General features: G+C 40.9%; 1 protein-coding gene across 1 annotated transcript in view; it reads right to left on the bottom strand.

Annotated features, from left to right (window-relative positions):
• Nucleotides 1–13517, bottom strand: part of MCF2L (MCF.2 cell line derived transforming sequence like) — an 83023-nt gene extending 69506 nt beyond the window's left edge. Inside the window, exons 1-4 of the mRNA XM_015411753.1 lie at nucleotides 13445–13517; nucleotides 6372–6449; nucleotides 5230–5313; nucleotides 269–383 (exon numbers count right to left, since the gene is read on the bottom strand). Of these exons, the coding sequence (XP_015267239.1) occupies nucleotides 269–383; nucleotides 5230–5313; nucleotides 6372–6449; nucleotides 13445–13517 (350 nt within the window). The remainder of the gene's footprint in view (nucleotides 1–268; nucleotides 384–5229; nucleotides 5314–6371; nucleotides 6450–13444) is intronic.
• Between the last annotated feature and the right edge of the window lie 3915 nt (nucleotides 13518–17432).

Here is a 17432-nt window from a genome sequence, read left to right as displayed (position 1 = left end):
CTTGCTCCCTCACCAACATCTAATTCCAGTTCCATTTTCCATGTGGCAAAGGGAGTGTAGCACTAGAGTAATTCCTACAAGGGGAATGTTACTTTCTGTCAAGGTACTGCTGAGTTCCATGCTCTCCCAGCTTTTCCTCCTCATGGCACCTGGGTTTTGGCCACTGTGTGACAGAGTGTTGGACTGGATGGGCCACTGGCCTGATCCAACATGGCTTTTCTTATGTTCTTATTGGAAAAATATTATTTTTCTTGTGCATAGGCCTTACCTGGGGATATTAGTGAGGTATGTCAGAACACTCTGAAAATCCTTTTCTGGAATTTCGCTGAAAGCTGCATATTCTGGAAAAGTAATGACAGGGCAGCCATCTTTCCCTCGCCCACCTAACAATAAAAACAAAATTTATTTACTCACAAGCTACTTTACGGCATGAAGCTATTATAGTCATTTCAGAGCATTAACATGAAAACAAATACATTCTGACATAAGATATTTTCTCTAATTCAATTAATTCTGTTTGTAGCCAGATCTGTAACAAAAGGCCCAATGCTGGTAGTATTACAGACACAATGCTGTAGTCCCTGAAGGTAAGCAAGTGTCAAACCCACTGAACTCCATGGCTATTGTATGATGCAGTAACAATGGCCATTTCCACACTGGTGATTTGCCCCAGATTCAATGTTTTTGGGAAAAAGTATCTCCCCATTGCTTTTCAGGGGCCTTTCAACAGGGCTTTCCTCAACTTCTCAGAGATCTTTCCCAAACCATCTTGGCTGCAATGTTTTGAGAAAGACTGTAGCAAAGCCAGGTTAGTGACTCTGAAGATGTGGATTTTCCCAGACCCACTTACACGACAGCCATTTTCCCTGTCCGCAAGACAGCCATTCCCTGCCACCCCTTTATGGCACCAGTGGGCTTTTCTTTTTTTAAATTTGCCAATTGGTATATTAATATAACGATATATTTGTATTTCAGTTATTGAAAAAAATCTTGAAAAGCTCCCCCCCATAGTATGGGAGGGGCAAATGGCCACCAAGGGGACAGGATTAGGGGAAATGTGGGGGAACCCACCTTCTGGAAGCCTCACTGCCACTGTGCTGCACTGGGAGCCACAGCAACAACCAGGCTTCCGAAGAAATCATCACAGTGAAGAGCAACCAAATCTGTGATATGCCTCAGGTTTATAAACCTAGGTTTGATTCCAAGTGGCACCTTTAAGACCGATAAAGTTTTATTCTGGGTATAAACTTTAATGTGCGTGCACACTTCTTCAGATACATCTAGATGTTCAGGAGACAATGAAGACTGATGACTGCTGCCCAGATAGCGAAAAAGGGCAGGGGAGAGGTTTCTCCTCCCACGTGTGAGGCTATATAAAAGGCCTAGGTAACAGAAGAACAACGTCTCCTACAGATGGAATGTGCTGGAAGGAATAATCTTCAAATTCAAGGATAAGAAAGAAAAAATTGACTCTGTTGAAGAGGCTTTGGAGTTTTTGCAGCAACAAAATCGACCAGCAGGAGAAGATAAAAAGAAAGATGACAGCACCAAGGAAAGTGACAAAGAGGGAGCAGTGGCATCTTCTGACGAGGGCTCAGATTCAGAACTTGGGGCGGCAGCCCCAAAAACAAGCTATCAGTTGAGAAAGAAAAAGAATAGATATTGAGTTGCTATTGTGTCTGGAATTATTTTAAATGATTATTAACCATTTCTTAATGGCAGATGCGCAGGAGTTATAGCTTACAGCTTTTGTATGAAGAACATGATTGACCACATCCAATGAACTCTAAATGAACTTTAAGCAAGAAGCTAATTTTACAAACATTATGTATGATCACCATCTCTTGGGGTTATAGTGGGTTTTCTTTACTTTCTACCATAGTTTGTAGACCCTTTCCTAAATTTCATTGTAGTTTTTAGAAAATGCAAATTAAAAAAAATCCCCTACGGAGGGCCAAAAAAAAAAAAGGCCTAGGTAACTCTTCTTTCTGTTCTTCACTACCTTCTTAATGTGAGTCAAAGCTATTCACAGCATAGCTTCATAACCTCTTTCAGTACTGGGGTGGAGGGACTCAGCTCTAGATGATTAAGGAGTGGCTGCAGAATGAAGCAGGAAGAATGACACCAAAATGCACCAAGGAGAAACAAATCTCTCCTCTCACAGGCAAATCCATCTCTTCCTCCATGAAGGCTTCTAAAAAAAGTGCATTCTTGCATTAGATAAATTCCTGAAGGAGGCTAACAGGTATGGCTGTTATTTAAGAAGGTTTAAAAAAATCAACTTTAAGAGACTGTTGTCCTCTTAACTTCAGAGTAAATGAAAGGTGAACAAGCATACCATCAGTAATGTTAGCCCCTTCATGTTGTACTACTGATATGACCATTTTTTTGTTCTATTATTGGAACCCTGGTAGGGTTGCCAGACTCCTGGTCCGGGTGGGGTTTCCCCTGATTTTTTGGGCTTCTACCTGCCACTGGCTAGCTGGCTGGCAGGGGAAGCCCTGCCCCCAAAACAGGTGCGTTGCATAACAACATCCCCAATATGATGACATCACATGATGGAAGCGATGTCATCACATTGGGACATCACGTGGCAACACTCTGCTTTTTGGGGTTTAGACCAAAAAAGCCATAGAGTTTTGCCCCAAATGCAGAGGGTCATGGTGCAATGTCCCCGGCGTGATGATGTCACTTCTGTGTGATGTCATTGTGTCCCCTGGAACACCACTCAAATCCCCCCCCCCTGGAAGCCAAGGGAACCTGGCAACACTAAACCCTGGAAAAGAAGCCTCCAATATCTTTAAGAAATTTGTGTTCTTGAAATTTGTTGCTACATTGTTAACCACTTTGAGTCTAAGCAGAGAAGGGGGGATATAAATGTTCTAAATCAATAAAATAAAGACGATCTTCTGAACAGCATGACTGCTCATAGAACAAAAGTTATTTAGCAACAGAACTGTATTAAACCAAACCAATGTAACGGCACAATTTATGTTTGAACTACAATCTCAGCAAACTTTATCAACAGGAAGAAAAATGACACTTGACAGAAGCAGCACTAATCCTGGCACAGCAGCAGAATCACGCATGGAAGTAATTTGCTACATAAATCCAGTGGCAAAATAATAAACACAGTTCTAATGTTGTGAGGACACACTTCAGATAAGACCTTTGAAGTTAGCTGTTAACATGCTACAAAGTCCAATGTCTATGGGCTTCACAGAGAAGTTGTCCTGAAGCAGTAAATCGTATTAAAAATTGTGATACTGGTGGAACAGAGTCCTTTTAAGTACCTCCACTTACTTGCAAAATAATAACCTTGTTGGTGCAGGATCAAAGGGTTAACAACAAATCCAAGAAGGTGGAATTAAAAAGGATCATTTCTGTTCAGCGTCACTGCACAGTGGATGTAACCAAATAACAATTATGTTTGCAGATGGATGCATTTACAAATGTCCAAAGTAGTCTGTTGTAACAAGAACATACAACAGTCTTGTTTCACCTTATAAAGACTAACAATTTTTTAACTGTACCATAATCTTTCATGAACTAGAGCCCACTTTGAGCATGCATCCAAAAATGTGGGCTCTAGTCCATAACAGCTTACGCTCCAATAAAAATTTGTTAGTCTTTAAAGTACTACAGGACTAGAGATGCAAAAGCCTGGGAAATACCCTGGAGAAATTGAGAAAAGGAGTGTTTTCTATGCTGAGGGCTTTCCCTTGATTTCCCCCCCCCCCCAACGGAAATATAGGGAATTGTTGGGAGCACTAAACAAATATCCTACAAAACATTTTCTTTTTCAGAATAAGTTAAATGCATTTGAAAGTAAGATTCTTGCTTATACAAGACAACCTACAGTTCAACCTTTCCAGAGTCAGGAGGAGACAACTTTAACTCCCAGATGACAGCACAGAACACTCTGAGTGTCATGAAAATGATAGGAAATTGCATGACAGGAAGTGTAGGAATCAAAATCATGACCTCACTGGAATCAAGGCTGGGGCTGTGAGAAGCAGACAGAACTAGGAGATCAACCATAGTGAGGAACAAACTAATGGAAGAATCCTCTTTGCCATTGCCTAACAGCATATCACAGTTCTCATGACTTTACTATACCCTCTTGCTCTCAATGAATGTCCAAAGAAGGACAGGAGGTGTGGTGGTCTTGGAACCCAGCAACTGGAGTTCACCAGTTCATCAACTGAAGACCACTGATATACAACATCCAGAGAATCGAACTCCTAACTACACTGTAGATGTGCACAATGCACTTTCAAAGTTAAATGAGACTAGGATTTTAAGGTTAAATGTGACTAAGGTAGTTTAAATGTGACTAAGGTAACTGAATGTGTGCACAATAAGCTATAATGTATATGACAATAATACACTACTGAATGGTTTGCTGTTTTCAATGTTATATAGTAGTGCCTTTTATTAGCTTCAGCTGATATGCCAGCTAAGGCCATTCCTCAAAAAGTATGATCTGGCCACAGTGACCCATGGTCTGATTACATCCAGGTTACATTACTATAATTCACTTGACATGGGGCTGCCTTTGAAAACAGACCGGAAACTCAGTGTGTTCAAAATGCAGCAGGCAAGCTATTCACAGGGAACATAATCACCCTAGTGCAGAAAGATCTGCAACGGCTGCACATTTGTTTTCAAACACAATTCAGAGAGCTGGTTCTTACCTCTAAAGCTGTAAATGGCTTGTGGCCCAGCCACTTGAAGGGCTGCCTCCTCCCATGCTATCCAGCCCGCCATTTAAGAATTGCCTTACAAGCCATGTTCTCTGTGCCCCCACCTTCAAAGGTGAGGCAGACGACAACCAAGGACAGGGCTTTTTCAGTAGCGGCATCTTGCTTGTGGAATGCTGTAATATTGTTACATCGCCACACAAGACTCTTGTTTAAATTTGGGATGGTACTGATACTCAATATTTCATTTTCACTTGATATCTGGTCAGAGCTACTGACCCTTGCGTAAGAAGCAGACATCTAACTTGTGCAGTCTGGAGCAAATGTGGTGTAGTGTTTGAAAAATATAACCTATTTGTCAGACATCCTGGTTGAAATCCGTATGACAAATATGCATTTGGCACAATTCTATAGTGATAGAGTTGGAAAGATTAATGATAATTTGTGCAACTGAAAAAAAACCCTTACATAAATATAAAATCAAACCTTGTTATTTAAACACTTTAATATGAACATTTGCTCTTACCGGATAGATAGGCGAACTTCTTCCTTAGCTGATCCTCAATATCTGTTGCACAGAGAGGAACAACATCTTGATGCATGATTTCATCTGAAACAAACCCCAATACACACTTTTTTACAAATTTATGTAGAAGTCAGATTTTTACATTCATTTCATTTTCAACCCCCATGAATATGCCCCCTTTCCACAACTGTTTACACTAACAATTCAAAAGAATTTCATACAAACAACAACAAGTAAACTCCAAAACTATTTAATTAAAAGTGCAACTAGGTAAACTATTTTTAAAAATGACTATTAGGGTAGAAAGATGATTTTTTTGATACACACTTTTGTCCGATAGTGGCAAAAGCTATCAGGTGAACTAATGCCTACACCTCAGTTCTAACATCATCTTTCCTGATACGTATCTTGGAAAATATGCACAAAGAGACTAATAACTATTAGTTGACTATACAGTTAAGCATAAGACTTCATTTCATTCAGACCACGATCCAGAGAAACCTCTTGGTGCATGCAAACCACTTCTAGATTCCCATGGATGCATGGGGCCAAAATTTTACTTCTGGAACAACCACTAAGCATTTCAAAGGCACAACTTTCAGTGCTCTCAGGCTTCTAGAGTAGTGGATTCTCAGGAAGAATGGATGGTATCGCAAGGAGGAAGCTAAAAAGTCATTGTGTATGCACAGTGCTATGGATCCCAGCCTCCAAGTAAAGCTACTTCATGGAAACCTGTAATATTTGTGCTGAACATGGCCATGCTGAATGAACTCCCCCTATCCGTGAACTCCACCTTTACTTTAGCAACAGGAAGCAATGCATCCAGGAAGTATAAAAAGGCAAGGGAATGAGGTGGGGGGGAGGGGCTGGCAATAGCAGCCCAAGTCCCTGGAAGGAGGACTACTTGCTGAAAAAAAGAACAAGGATGGAGAAGAACTCCCTCAACTGAATGGCCAAATACATAAGGCTAACCATTTTTTTTCTGTTTCAGGTTGCTTCACAGCAAATAATGACAATATTACCATGATTAGTTCTTCAGAGCCATTTAAAAATCACAGAAATGCTTCAAATAAAACAAACTAATACTATTAAAACCTGTAATAAAATTCACAAATCCCAGCAGCTGTGTCCTATAGGAATACTGGCAATAGACATGGTTTCATCAAAACTAATGATTTTTCCTTCCTTCCTCAGTATTTGGTTTATCACCAGAAACTGAACTGCACAATAAAAAGAATGAGAAAGTGAAGAACAGAAAGTGAACTTTGATGAGAGCGCCCCCCCCCCCAATTACTGATTGTAAACAGCAGGGATATGTCACAAGCTTGCAATGTGATAACACAAGGGACATCAAGGGGAAATAAAACAAAAGGAAAGCTAATTTTCTGTGGATCCTCTCATATGACAAGAAATTTACAGTAGTTTTGGAGAAGGAAACTACTTCATTTCTCTGAAGAAAATCACAAGACCAAAAAATTTTTTGCCGTACAAAACAGGAACATACACTTAGGCAAGGACTAAACAGCCACTGTTTCGAGATTGCTCAGCCAGGGGACTGTTGTCAATATATAAAATTCTCAACATGGCCAAATCTTTGGATACTTAAATCCATGAACAGACAAGACAGATCTTTCTACAAACCTGAGAAAAGCCCCAGGATTGCAAAAATTCTAAAATCTTTAAAAAATACACCGGTTTTTTTTTTTTAAAAAAAATCTCCAAAATAATAGAAGCAGAGCCTGAGGATTTAAGAAACAAATGTCCTCTGTGGCCATTGCTAGGCAACTGCAACAGTATTGCCAGCTGAAGCCTTGGTTTCTGTCTGAAAATGTGGGCCTTTTCCAGTGCTGTTTTGGTGTTTGGGGGAGGATTCACTGGGGCTAAGCCTGCTAGCATCTGTTGGGTGACTTGACACCACGTGATATGCATGACTTACCCAGGCCTGGCTGCTCACTACTGTTCAAACACAGCCAACTCACAAAAGCCAGTGTGCTGGTGGAGTAAGAGCTTCACACTAAGATCTGGGAGGTCATTACTTCACCTGGGAAGCTTACTGGGTGACTTTGGATCTGTCACATACGCTCAGCCTAACTTAACTCAACAGGTTGTTCTGAAGATAAAATGCTTCCCTTTTCTCCCAAGCCTCCCCCCTCCTCTCTTTCCTGGGGACAATGTATATGCATTACAACACTGGTGGGTTCATTTGATGGACTAGCCTCAGGCGGATACCTCTAGCTTAGATGTATTGGCCTTCACAAGGACTGTGCAAACTGCTTGCTGGTTGCTCATTCTCCAATTTATGTGGCTTACATTTATGTAATTTATTGACTGAGGCAGAACTTAACTGGAGGGTTGGATAGCACAGGAAGAGGCAGTCCTTTATGAACCCTGGGTCCCAAACTTAGGCCTGAATCTGGATTGAAATGGGTCTAGATAACCTGTCTCATCCAAGAATACCTGAAGCAGCATGGAACCCTCCATTCAAGCACCTTGGCTAAAAATGGAATGGTGGCCACCACACATTAGTTGTTCAGATCTGTCAGGCCCAGGGATGCTTTCTTCAAGAGTGGTCAAATGAAAACCTCTTTTAAGGTAGTCAGAACTACATCCTCCCATTGAGAGGCATTGTTACCTCTGGATCCAACTGACGAACCCAGTCTGGCTTGACACCAACAGCCACGAAGGGCAAGGGTCATATTTCGACATCTATATATTGAAGTCTGTCATACAAGACAGTTTGTATGACAAAAATGGGTGCACCGGCACTCTCCATTTCCCCCTCATAAAAATACAGACATCAGACTGTTCTATTCACCAGTGATCTCAAACTATACATGAGATTACAAATCTTGAATGATCCATTATAATTAAATATGGAAATAAGTGCAGATAAAGAGATTATACCTTATAAACTAGTTTTACTAGCAGACAATAAATATGCAGTATTTGGACTCTGAAGCCTGAAAGTAACAAAAACATCATTTTTACTCCAAAATTATTAGCAGAGTCAAGGCAGCATGAATTTACTTATTCCTCCTTTTTTGCTGGGATTCCTAGTAGTCTACCATGGACAGCACCATTAGGGCCACCATTGCACTATTTTTTCCCTATGAGGATGTTAACTCCATAAAGAAGTAATATATCCTCATACGTGTCACACCTGACAATCACATCACCAGATGTACATAGTACAAGCTTTGTTTCCTCTCAGGGCTTCCTGTACAAGTACACAAAGCAAAAAATATGGTGAATGCTAGGCACATATGACAATGTCCATCAGAGTATGTGCGATGTCCTGCAAAGATGCATATCTATGAAGGAATGTTTGTAAATAAGGGGGGGATCTATAAAAAAGTATCCCAAGAAAATCTATAAGAAAGTATTAAAAAGTAAGAGCCCATCCAGACATAATGAGCAAACTCCAGTACTTTCATGATAAATCCACACTTAGTTTATGCACATGAATTCTCCTCTTGCATGCACAGCAAAAATGGAAGACTTCCTGATGCAAGGAAGTACTCAGCCCAACTTATTGAGGCTCTGTGCATGAATAGGAGGGAGGATGCACATGAGCCTGAAAAATACGAAGTTCATTCTGTTGGGAAAAGGCAATGTCTGGTGTACAAAGAAGAAGAAAAGAAAACCCTGCAGGGGACAGCAAAAAGACAATTAGATAGGATAGTGAGGTCAGCATCTTCTCTCCTTTTAAATGTCATTCCTTGTCCAGATTGCTACTCTCAGGGAAATTTCCCCCTTCTAGGAAATGCCACATTCAGTTTTACCCTCTCTCTCAGCTAGAGATGTAGTTAGGAACTTATCTCTGTCTCTCCTCTTTCCTATCAAGTACGTTAATTCCTAAATAAATCTTTATCTACTCTTTAATCAGGTTGTGCAGTGTTGCTGTGTTAATTACTCTGCCAACACATTCACCTGAGAACACATGAAACTGCCTTCTATGGAATCAGACCATCGGTCCATCAAGATGGATATTGTCTAATCAGACTGGCAGCAGCTCTCCAGGGTCACAAGCAGAGATCTTTCTCATTATCTAGCACCTGATCCTTTCAACTGGAGAAGCCAAGGATAGAACCTGGGACCTTCTGCATGCTAAGCATATGCTCTACCACTGACCAATGGACCCTTCATGTCACAACAAATTATCCTTTGTTAACAATGTCTGGATGACCTCCAGGTGTTAGTCGGAATAGGAACAATTTTCAAGCACTGTGTCGTTTGCAATATACTTATTAGTCATCGGTCAATGAACAATCAACTGTAAAAACTAGATGACGTTAACAGCCTATGTGCTTAATATCAAGTTATCAACTCAGCCCCATCTCACAGAAACACAAACCGAAGAACTCACTATTACACTGCTATTCTTCTTTGCTTAAAAAAAATTATCCTACAGATATTTCCCAGATGGAGCAAATGAAGATTATTTTCAAATTATGTAACCAAATGACCATCCTTTTAATGCACAAACATTCTGTCATCAGCAAACTTTTTACTTTTTAAAGCAATCATGGATTTCCCCACTAATGTTGGAATTCCTCTCTTAAAAAGAGGAAATCACAACTTCTTGCAGTAATTTTGAGTTACTGTAGTGATTTACAGCAAAATGATAGTATCTTCACAGAAAAGACAATTCATAGCATAGACAATTTCCTTTTTAGTATTTTAACAGTATCAAATTTAATCACTCTTAAAAGTATAAATATGGATATTCATAATGAAATGCCTGTTATAGATGCGCTATTTTAACCATAGAAAATAGAAAATCGGACACTAGATCTAGGAAATGAACTGCTACTCACAAAACACAAATGAATGCATTGTAATAGTCAGTAAAAGAGAGCCTTCATTCTACAACTGACATATAACAACTTAAAAGCATCCTATTCATCATGTACAAGTGGAAATTGCAGCCCTGAGGCACATATTTAATTTTGCATCCCATTTTACTTATAGAACTGTTCATGTGGGAGGAAGATAAAGATACTGGAATTACAAAAAAAAACCCCAAACCTATAGGAACTTTTACTAGGAAGGCATATGCTATTGTCACTGTTAACTACTTAAGAATTTCTATGTTCCATCTTATCTAGTTTATATGCCAATAAAGGACTGATTGATTGAACTACTTAAGAAAAGAAGCCGTCTCCTGTATTTTCTTAACTAGATGGTCAGTTTTATGCACTTTTTAACATTACGTTAGAAACAGAAGAAACATACATAAATACTTTGCAGATGTGTGTAAATTAATTTTAGTTTCAACGTTTTTATTCATTTTTGTTTTATTCGCAATTACACATATTCATTTGTACTGCTGCATTCATTGGTTTCCATCAGTTTCACACACATTCTGCATTCCTTCTGCACCGTCTCAACCACCACATTGCTGATGATGGTCAGATTGGTGGTGGCACCTGACTAGACTTTAAGGCATAGGAGAAAGTCTCACACATTGAAATTGGAAGGTTCCTACAGAAAACATATAGCAATGCTCAGACTTGGGTTTTCAACTTGCATATATTACTATGTGAGACTAGGAAAAACCTGGCCAGGTGGCACAAGCAATACTAGCTTCAACTAGTATCAGGGGTCATTTCCTGCAGGAGCGCAGCTCCAGAAGTAAAGAGCCCAGGGGGCGGGCACATGCAATAAGCCCCACCCCCTGCTCCCAGCAGCCCTCAGTCAGAGCAAGAAGCAGCCAGGTAAGTTACAGAGTCCCCCCCCCCAGCCCCCCCGTCCAAAACAGTCCAGTGGCACCTTTAAGACCAAGTTTTATTCAGGTACAAGCTCTCCTTCCTCTGTGAGGACAGATCTGCACGTTCCCCCCCCCCAATAGCTAGCAATCCAAAACAGCCCAGTGGAGCCTGAGCGGTGGGTGTTGCCTTCTGACACACTTCCGGTGATGTCAGGGAGTGTGGCATATGAAAATAAGTTACGCTAATGAGTTATGCTAATGAGCTCCTGCACCTCTTTTTCTACGAAATGACTCCTGACTAGTATTATCTGTATCATTCAAATGAGAGTACAGATAAGCAGTTTCCAGTATATTCAAAGAGCACAGCTAACTTTATACCACATTTTAAATTCATCTCACAATTCTGAATGCCTTTCACTTTAGGTCAATGTTTATGTCATGTAAAATACTGAATACTGGAGCAGGGGGGCGGGGGAGGATAAGGAGGTAGTTACCACAAAATAGCCAACAGTCTTAATCACTCAACCACACACACTGGAGAACTGAAATGAAACGCAGGCTCACTCACTGTTCCCACTTCAAACTACACTCAGTCCCCGCATGCTTATTTGGTTTCCTATAGCTACTAAAGATAAGAGGTTCTGTGTGCCTGCCAGCATGTTTTTTTCTGTACGATACCACACCTGTCATTTATGGCAATGTGACAGAACTTCAGGTTCTAGAAGTCATCAAGACTAAAATGTTTGTCTCAGAACCTGATTAATCACTGTCAGATCCATCACATCTATATATCTAATAGCGAAAGGCGCCCCCTGCGTGCGGATACCTAAATCCGCGCATCGGGGGCACCTGGGGGGAGGGAGATTTTTGTGCCGAGGCCCGCCAGGGGGGAGGGGGAAACAGCAGCGAGACCCGAGCGGCAAGCCACTCGGGCCTCGCTTCGGAGGTGGCGCGGGGGGAAGAGCAGCGAGACCCGAGCGGCAAGCCGCTCGGGCCTCGCTTCGGAGCGGGGGGGAGGCAAGGGGCGGAAATCGAGCGGGGGTGTGTGGAGGAGACAGGGGAAGAACCGGCGGGATGGGGGGAACTTACCTCCTCCTCCTGCTTCCTCCTCTGCCTCAGGTGCGGAGGTCCCTCCCCCCCGTGAGTATCGCGGGTCCCGCCCCTTGTCTCTACTCTAATGTTGTTCAACAGCAGCTTGATCTGCAGACATCTGTAGCTTTTAAAGTCACACTAATAGGCCAGTCTACCTCCCCCCCCAGTTAACTGTAATATAACTGAGCTAGCAGAGACCCAGAAAATACCAGTACTCTTTTTCTTATTCTCAGTTAAGTTGTTTAACATTTCTAACACAATTTATACTAAGAGAGCTGCTTGGGATAACCATATAGATTTTCAACTAACCACCAGCTTCTGTAAAAATGAGCCACAGTAACCCTTTAAAACACACACTACACAAAATGTGCACAAAAAGGATTGAAAGCTTAAGTTTCCTTGTATTTTACTCTTTCCAATTACTCAAATTCTTACTAATCTCAGGTTTGAATCATTTCTTGTGTACAAGCATAAAAACATTAACTGGAACACAAAGTGATGCTACAGGCTCATTCACAGACTGCTGAAGACCGTGTTCTAAGTAGAAAGATCCTCACTCCTAGCCCTATACAGAAAGCCTCCTAGACATATTAATATTACTATTAAAATTTATTTTTACAAAAATGCAGAAGTCTGAAAAAACTGAGCAGCGATCACCCACCTGACATGTCATGGCTCTTCATTTTGTATTCTTCTGTAACAGTCATGCATATCAAGCAGACCTCAAGACTGGCAATGTGAACTGAATCAGCAGTATTTGGTTCTTCCCTCTTTCCCTCCCCCCAATTTCCACAAAAAAGAAGCTCTCAGTTTCACACTGGACTGTAGTTTCACTATTTAGAGCAAAGACGGCCTCCAGTCCTTCATTCATGCCTTACTGAAAACAAGATTTCTGTGGAAAGCTTGAACCGATGAAACGCAAGAAAAGATACCACAGACTGAACTTTGTGCTAATTAATTTCATAGAAAGCGCAATGAAAGCCTTTAAAAGCAATTATTTCCCCTCTCCCGTTCCAATGGGTTTTCTCACAAATGCCAACAAAATGCTTCAGACTGAGAATTGCAAACATCAAGATCAGTTATCCTAAGACAAAGAAAATAGTTTCTAAAGCAGCAACCAGTACATACAATTCGCTGTGATCCTTCACTAAACACCTTTTACAGACATTGTGTCAAACTCAGACAAATGTTCTGTGTGATAATCTAAAAAAACCATACACGCTTTGGTTTTTAAAAAAACAGATGCAAACTACAAAAGTAGTACAAGAATGAAAGATCTCTATCTCCCCACTTTGACTAATACTTTAATAGAATAGCACAAAATGTTAACAACTCTAGATCACATATGTCATTTGAATGCAGTGAAGTCACTAGAAGGAGGAACAAGGAAAGAAAACAAAAACTTAGACACACCTGTGCTTTTCTTCAGAAGGTACCACAGTTCCGCAATATCGTTGTATAGCAAAGAGATCAGACTTAAAGTCATATTGCCACAAATCAACGTAGTGAAAATTAGTCCTGTAGTTAAGCTCCCTGTTTTATCTCCGAACCTGCCCTTGGAACACAAAGAACGCTTAAAACTTCATCTTTCACAGCAAAAGCCGAGCTAAACAGGACACAATACCTTTCTTCAAGTTACATGTGAAGCAAGTGTGTCTTTCAACAGGATCAGAGGTCCACCAAAGGGTTAGCCATTTAGTAGCACCTTCTCAGTTTCTCTTTTGTTGTATAAAGAGCTCACACACATTAAAACTATATTTACTTACTCAGTGTGAGCATGATGACAGAGTAAATTCTGCCAAGAACAAGAATCTATGTTTAAATAAATTAATCCTAAATCTCTCCTGCAGTGGTATGTCAAAGACCCCCCTAAAATAGCCCTCGTTTGAACAAAAGCAACCTATCAAGTAAAGTCATCTCTCTTTAGCCTGAAAAGAACAATACTGATCAGCTGACAGGTGCCTCTCTGAAGGAGCCTTCTAATGAGACAGTTCCTTAAATTAAAATGGGAAGTTTCACATTAGCTAGCGTTAAAAAAAATCCCTGGGTAGCACACGATATTGAAAGGCACAGATTAAAAAAAGCATATCTTTAACTAAAGTGAATTATCAGTGTGCATTAGCTTCATGCTTCACAGAATTTTTATGCAGCTGAAATAAAAGAAAACTCATGAAAGGCAGGTAATTCAAAATCAAAGATAGGTCTCTTGAGGCCTTCCCACATTATTTTTTCTTCTTCTGAAAAAAATGCATAGTTCTTATTTGTTGAAGACATGAAGCTGCCTTAAACTGAATTAGACCATTAGTCCATCAAGGCCACTACTGTCTACTCAGACAAGCAGCAAGCTCTCCAGGGTCCCGGGCAGAGACCTTTCACATCACCTACTACCCGAACCTTTTATTTTACTTATTTATTTATTTATATTTATATCCCAATTCCTGTGAATGGGCTCAGGACGCATTACAACAATAAATTACAATCAATGAGTGATTAAAAACAGATATTAAGCAATAAAAAGAGTTAAAAAGGTTAAAAGATGGGCATAGCAGCAATGACATATTCAGCAATCCTAAAACTGGGACCAACTGGGCCACGGACAAGCTATAAAGGTCTCAGCAGCAGCAGCTTATCAGTAGGAGAAACTGCAGCACTGTGGCAGAGAGACCAATTAATGGATGCCTACCTCCTCACCTGAAGGCCTGGAGCAACAGCTCCATTTTGCAGGCCCTGAAAAACTGTACTAGGTCTCGCAGGGCCTTGATCTCGATAGGGAGCATGTTCCACCATTGGAAATGCTGGGGAGTGAACCTGGAACCTTCTGCATGCCACGCAGATGCTCTGCCACTGAGCCACAGTCTTTCCCGTATCTTCTCTTAAGGTAGCAGAGATATTACTCTTTGGAGAGTCCAGTATTATAAATGTGGGAAAGTAGTGCTTTTGATCAGGGCTTTTTTTGTAGAAAAAGCCCAGCAGGAACTCATTAGCATAATAGGCCAAACCCAACAGCAGAAATCATTAGCATATTAGGCCACACCCCTGACAGCATAGCGCATTAGCATATTAGGCCACACCCACATGTTACCAGAAGCGTGGTCATGCAACCACACCCACCTTTTGCTTCTTATTCTGTTTACTTTGTTGCCAAAACCCTGGGCTTTTTTTCTAGCAGGAACTTGTTTGCATGCTAGGCCACACACCCCTAATGTAGCCAATCCTAATGAGTGTCTGCTGTTAGGTGTGGCCTATTATGCTAATGGGTTCCTGCTGGGCGTGGCCAACTCAGGAGCCAGCCGGAACTCCGTTCCTGTGCGTTCCTGCCCAAAAATAGCCCTGCTTTTGATAGTGTTTTTGTTGCCGTTTTTATTTCTGTGAGGAATGTGAGTGTTCACATGTTATGAGCATTCACTGGATACTAATGCTTTTTTTAAAAAAAGAGATTCTCTCATTCTTTGGCGCACACTGCTCAACTCCTGTGCAGGAGTACATATCTGGACAGTTTATTTAAATTAACAAATAGCAGCAAGACCTAGCTATGATGTGTGGATGGAATGTTGCACCACTGTCAGACTTGCAGCAGTTATCACGCTATGGCAAAACTGTGCTTGCTGGCAGCTGCATGTTTTCAGTAACTGTGTAGAAAGCAGCCTGGGTTGGATCCAGCCAGCTTTTCCACTCCATCTTCTCCAGTTCTCCTCCTTACTATATCTTCTGTCCCAAATGGCTTTGGTCCGTTCAGGTACCAAGAGTGGTCAAAGGGGTTCTGTTTTCCCTTTTTCACTAGTGGAAAAGCTGATTGGATCCATTCCCTCCCCCCCAGCTGCAAGCCCATAAAACTCTGAAACCCATTCAAATACTGAAGATTACAAAAGACGGTATAAAACGGAATATACTTTTTCTTACCTTGCTTTTCAGTGACACGTATTTCATGACTTTAAAAAAAGATAAAACTTTCACCCACTCACATTAAGTGAAGTCTTACTTTACTTGATCCTTTTGAGTAATTGTAGGACAGATTAGCAGTTAATTAGGGACCGATTACTTGTTAGCAATCTCAGTAAAAGCGATAAGCAAGATAAGATAGTAAATCTGAGTGACAGAAGCAACTGTTCAAGAACCCAAAGAAAAAGCAGGGTGTCTCTCTTCTTCTATTGGTGGAAACATTCCCCTTCCTCAGAGTTACAAAAAAAGGTCAAGAATGAAACCATGGTCAATAAATCATGGGCTAGCAATTACACTTATTCAGAAATAAAGCTATAACTCAGGACAACAAATTCTTTCTTCCTTGAACCCTTACATGTGGGAAAGCAATCTGTTATGTACCAAATTCTCCAGGTTTACCAATGGGTTTTGGGCATGCAGTTGCAATTAGGTTACAAATAAATTCTTCTAACTAAAGTCATTGAACAAAACGCCAATTATTTTCACTGCGTTCTATAACTTAGATCTACCTGAAATATTAAATCTTGCTACTTTGCCTTTCTGCATATGTGGGAGTAATGATCTGTGAGAGGAAATTTTGATGTATTTGATGACAACATCAAACAACAATCAGGATGAGAGAACAGGTCATCACAGATGTTATCACATCACCTCAAAAACCCTAAGTTTTTCAATAGAGTCCCTTTGCACACTTCAACCAAATGTAGAACTACCATGAGAACCAATCCTAATACTTTCGAATATATTTTTAACATTTGTTGCTCTTAAAAGCTGCAGACACTTATATAACCCACCTATGTAACCACCTTAGACTGAAGACAAGTATAACAAGAGAACTCACAGTGGGTTCCTCAACAGCGGAGTCACCATAGCTTTGAAACTGGACCGACAGATGTACATACTGATGAACTCAACACCTGTTTAATGGTCAGTCTTCTCAAACATACATAAACTTCAGATGAACTGCCTGCTGAGGACTCTTTGGCCCATCTGCTTCAGCTTCTACGATCTCAACCTCCTACGGCTGAGGAAAGTGCTTCACAGCCATGTTCCTCCAATTTGGTGTAATGGTTAGGAGCGTGGACTCTAATCTGGGAGAACTAGGTTTGATTCCCCCCTCCTCCACATGCAGCTGCTGGAGTGACCTTGAGTCAGTCACAGTTCTCTCAGAGCTGTTCTCTTAACAGCAGTTCTCTCAGAGCTCTCTCAGCCCCACCTATCTCACAGGGTGTCTGTTGCGGGGAGGGGGAGGGAAAGGAGATTGTAAACTGCTCTGAGACTCTAAGTGAAGGGCGAGGTATAAATCCAGTCTCTTATTATTATTTGTATGGGTGCCTCAGACAGGGTAAAATTGTGCCCTTTCCTCTGGAGACCCTGACAAAATGAGAGGATGTGGTCTGTCATATATCCCTCTCCTTCAGTGTGCTGCATATTGCAAGGAATGGTGACCAGTTGACCCTCG

Source organism: Gekko japonicus, unplaced genomic scaffold, assembly GCF_001447785.1.
Source record: "Gekko japonicus isolate JY-2015 unplaced genomic scaffold, Gekko_japonicus_V1.1 scaffold247, whole genome shotgun sequence".
Classification (NCBI taxonomy): Eukaryota; Metazoa; Chordata; class Lepidosauria; order Squamata; family Gekkonidae; genus Gekko; species Gekko japonicus.
The sequence above is the reverse complement of the archived record's forward strand: the minus strand, read 5'-3'. Positions and strand labels throughout refer to the sequence as shown.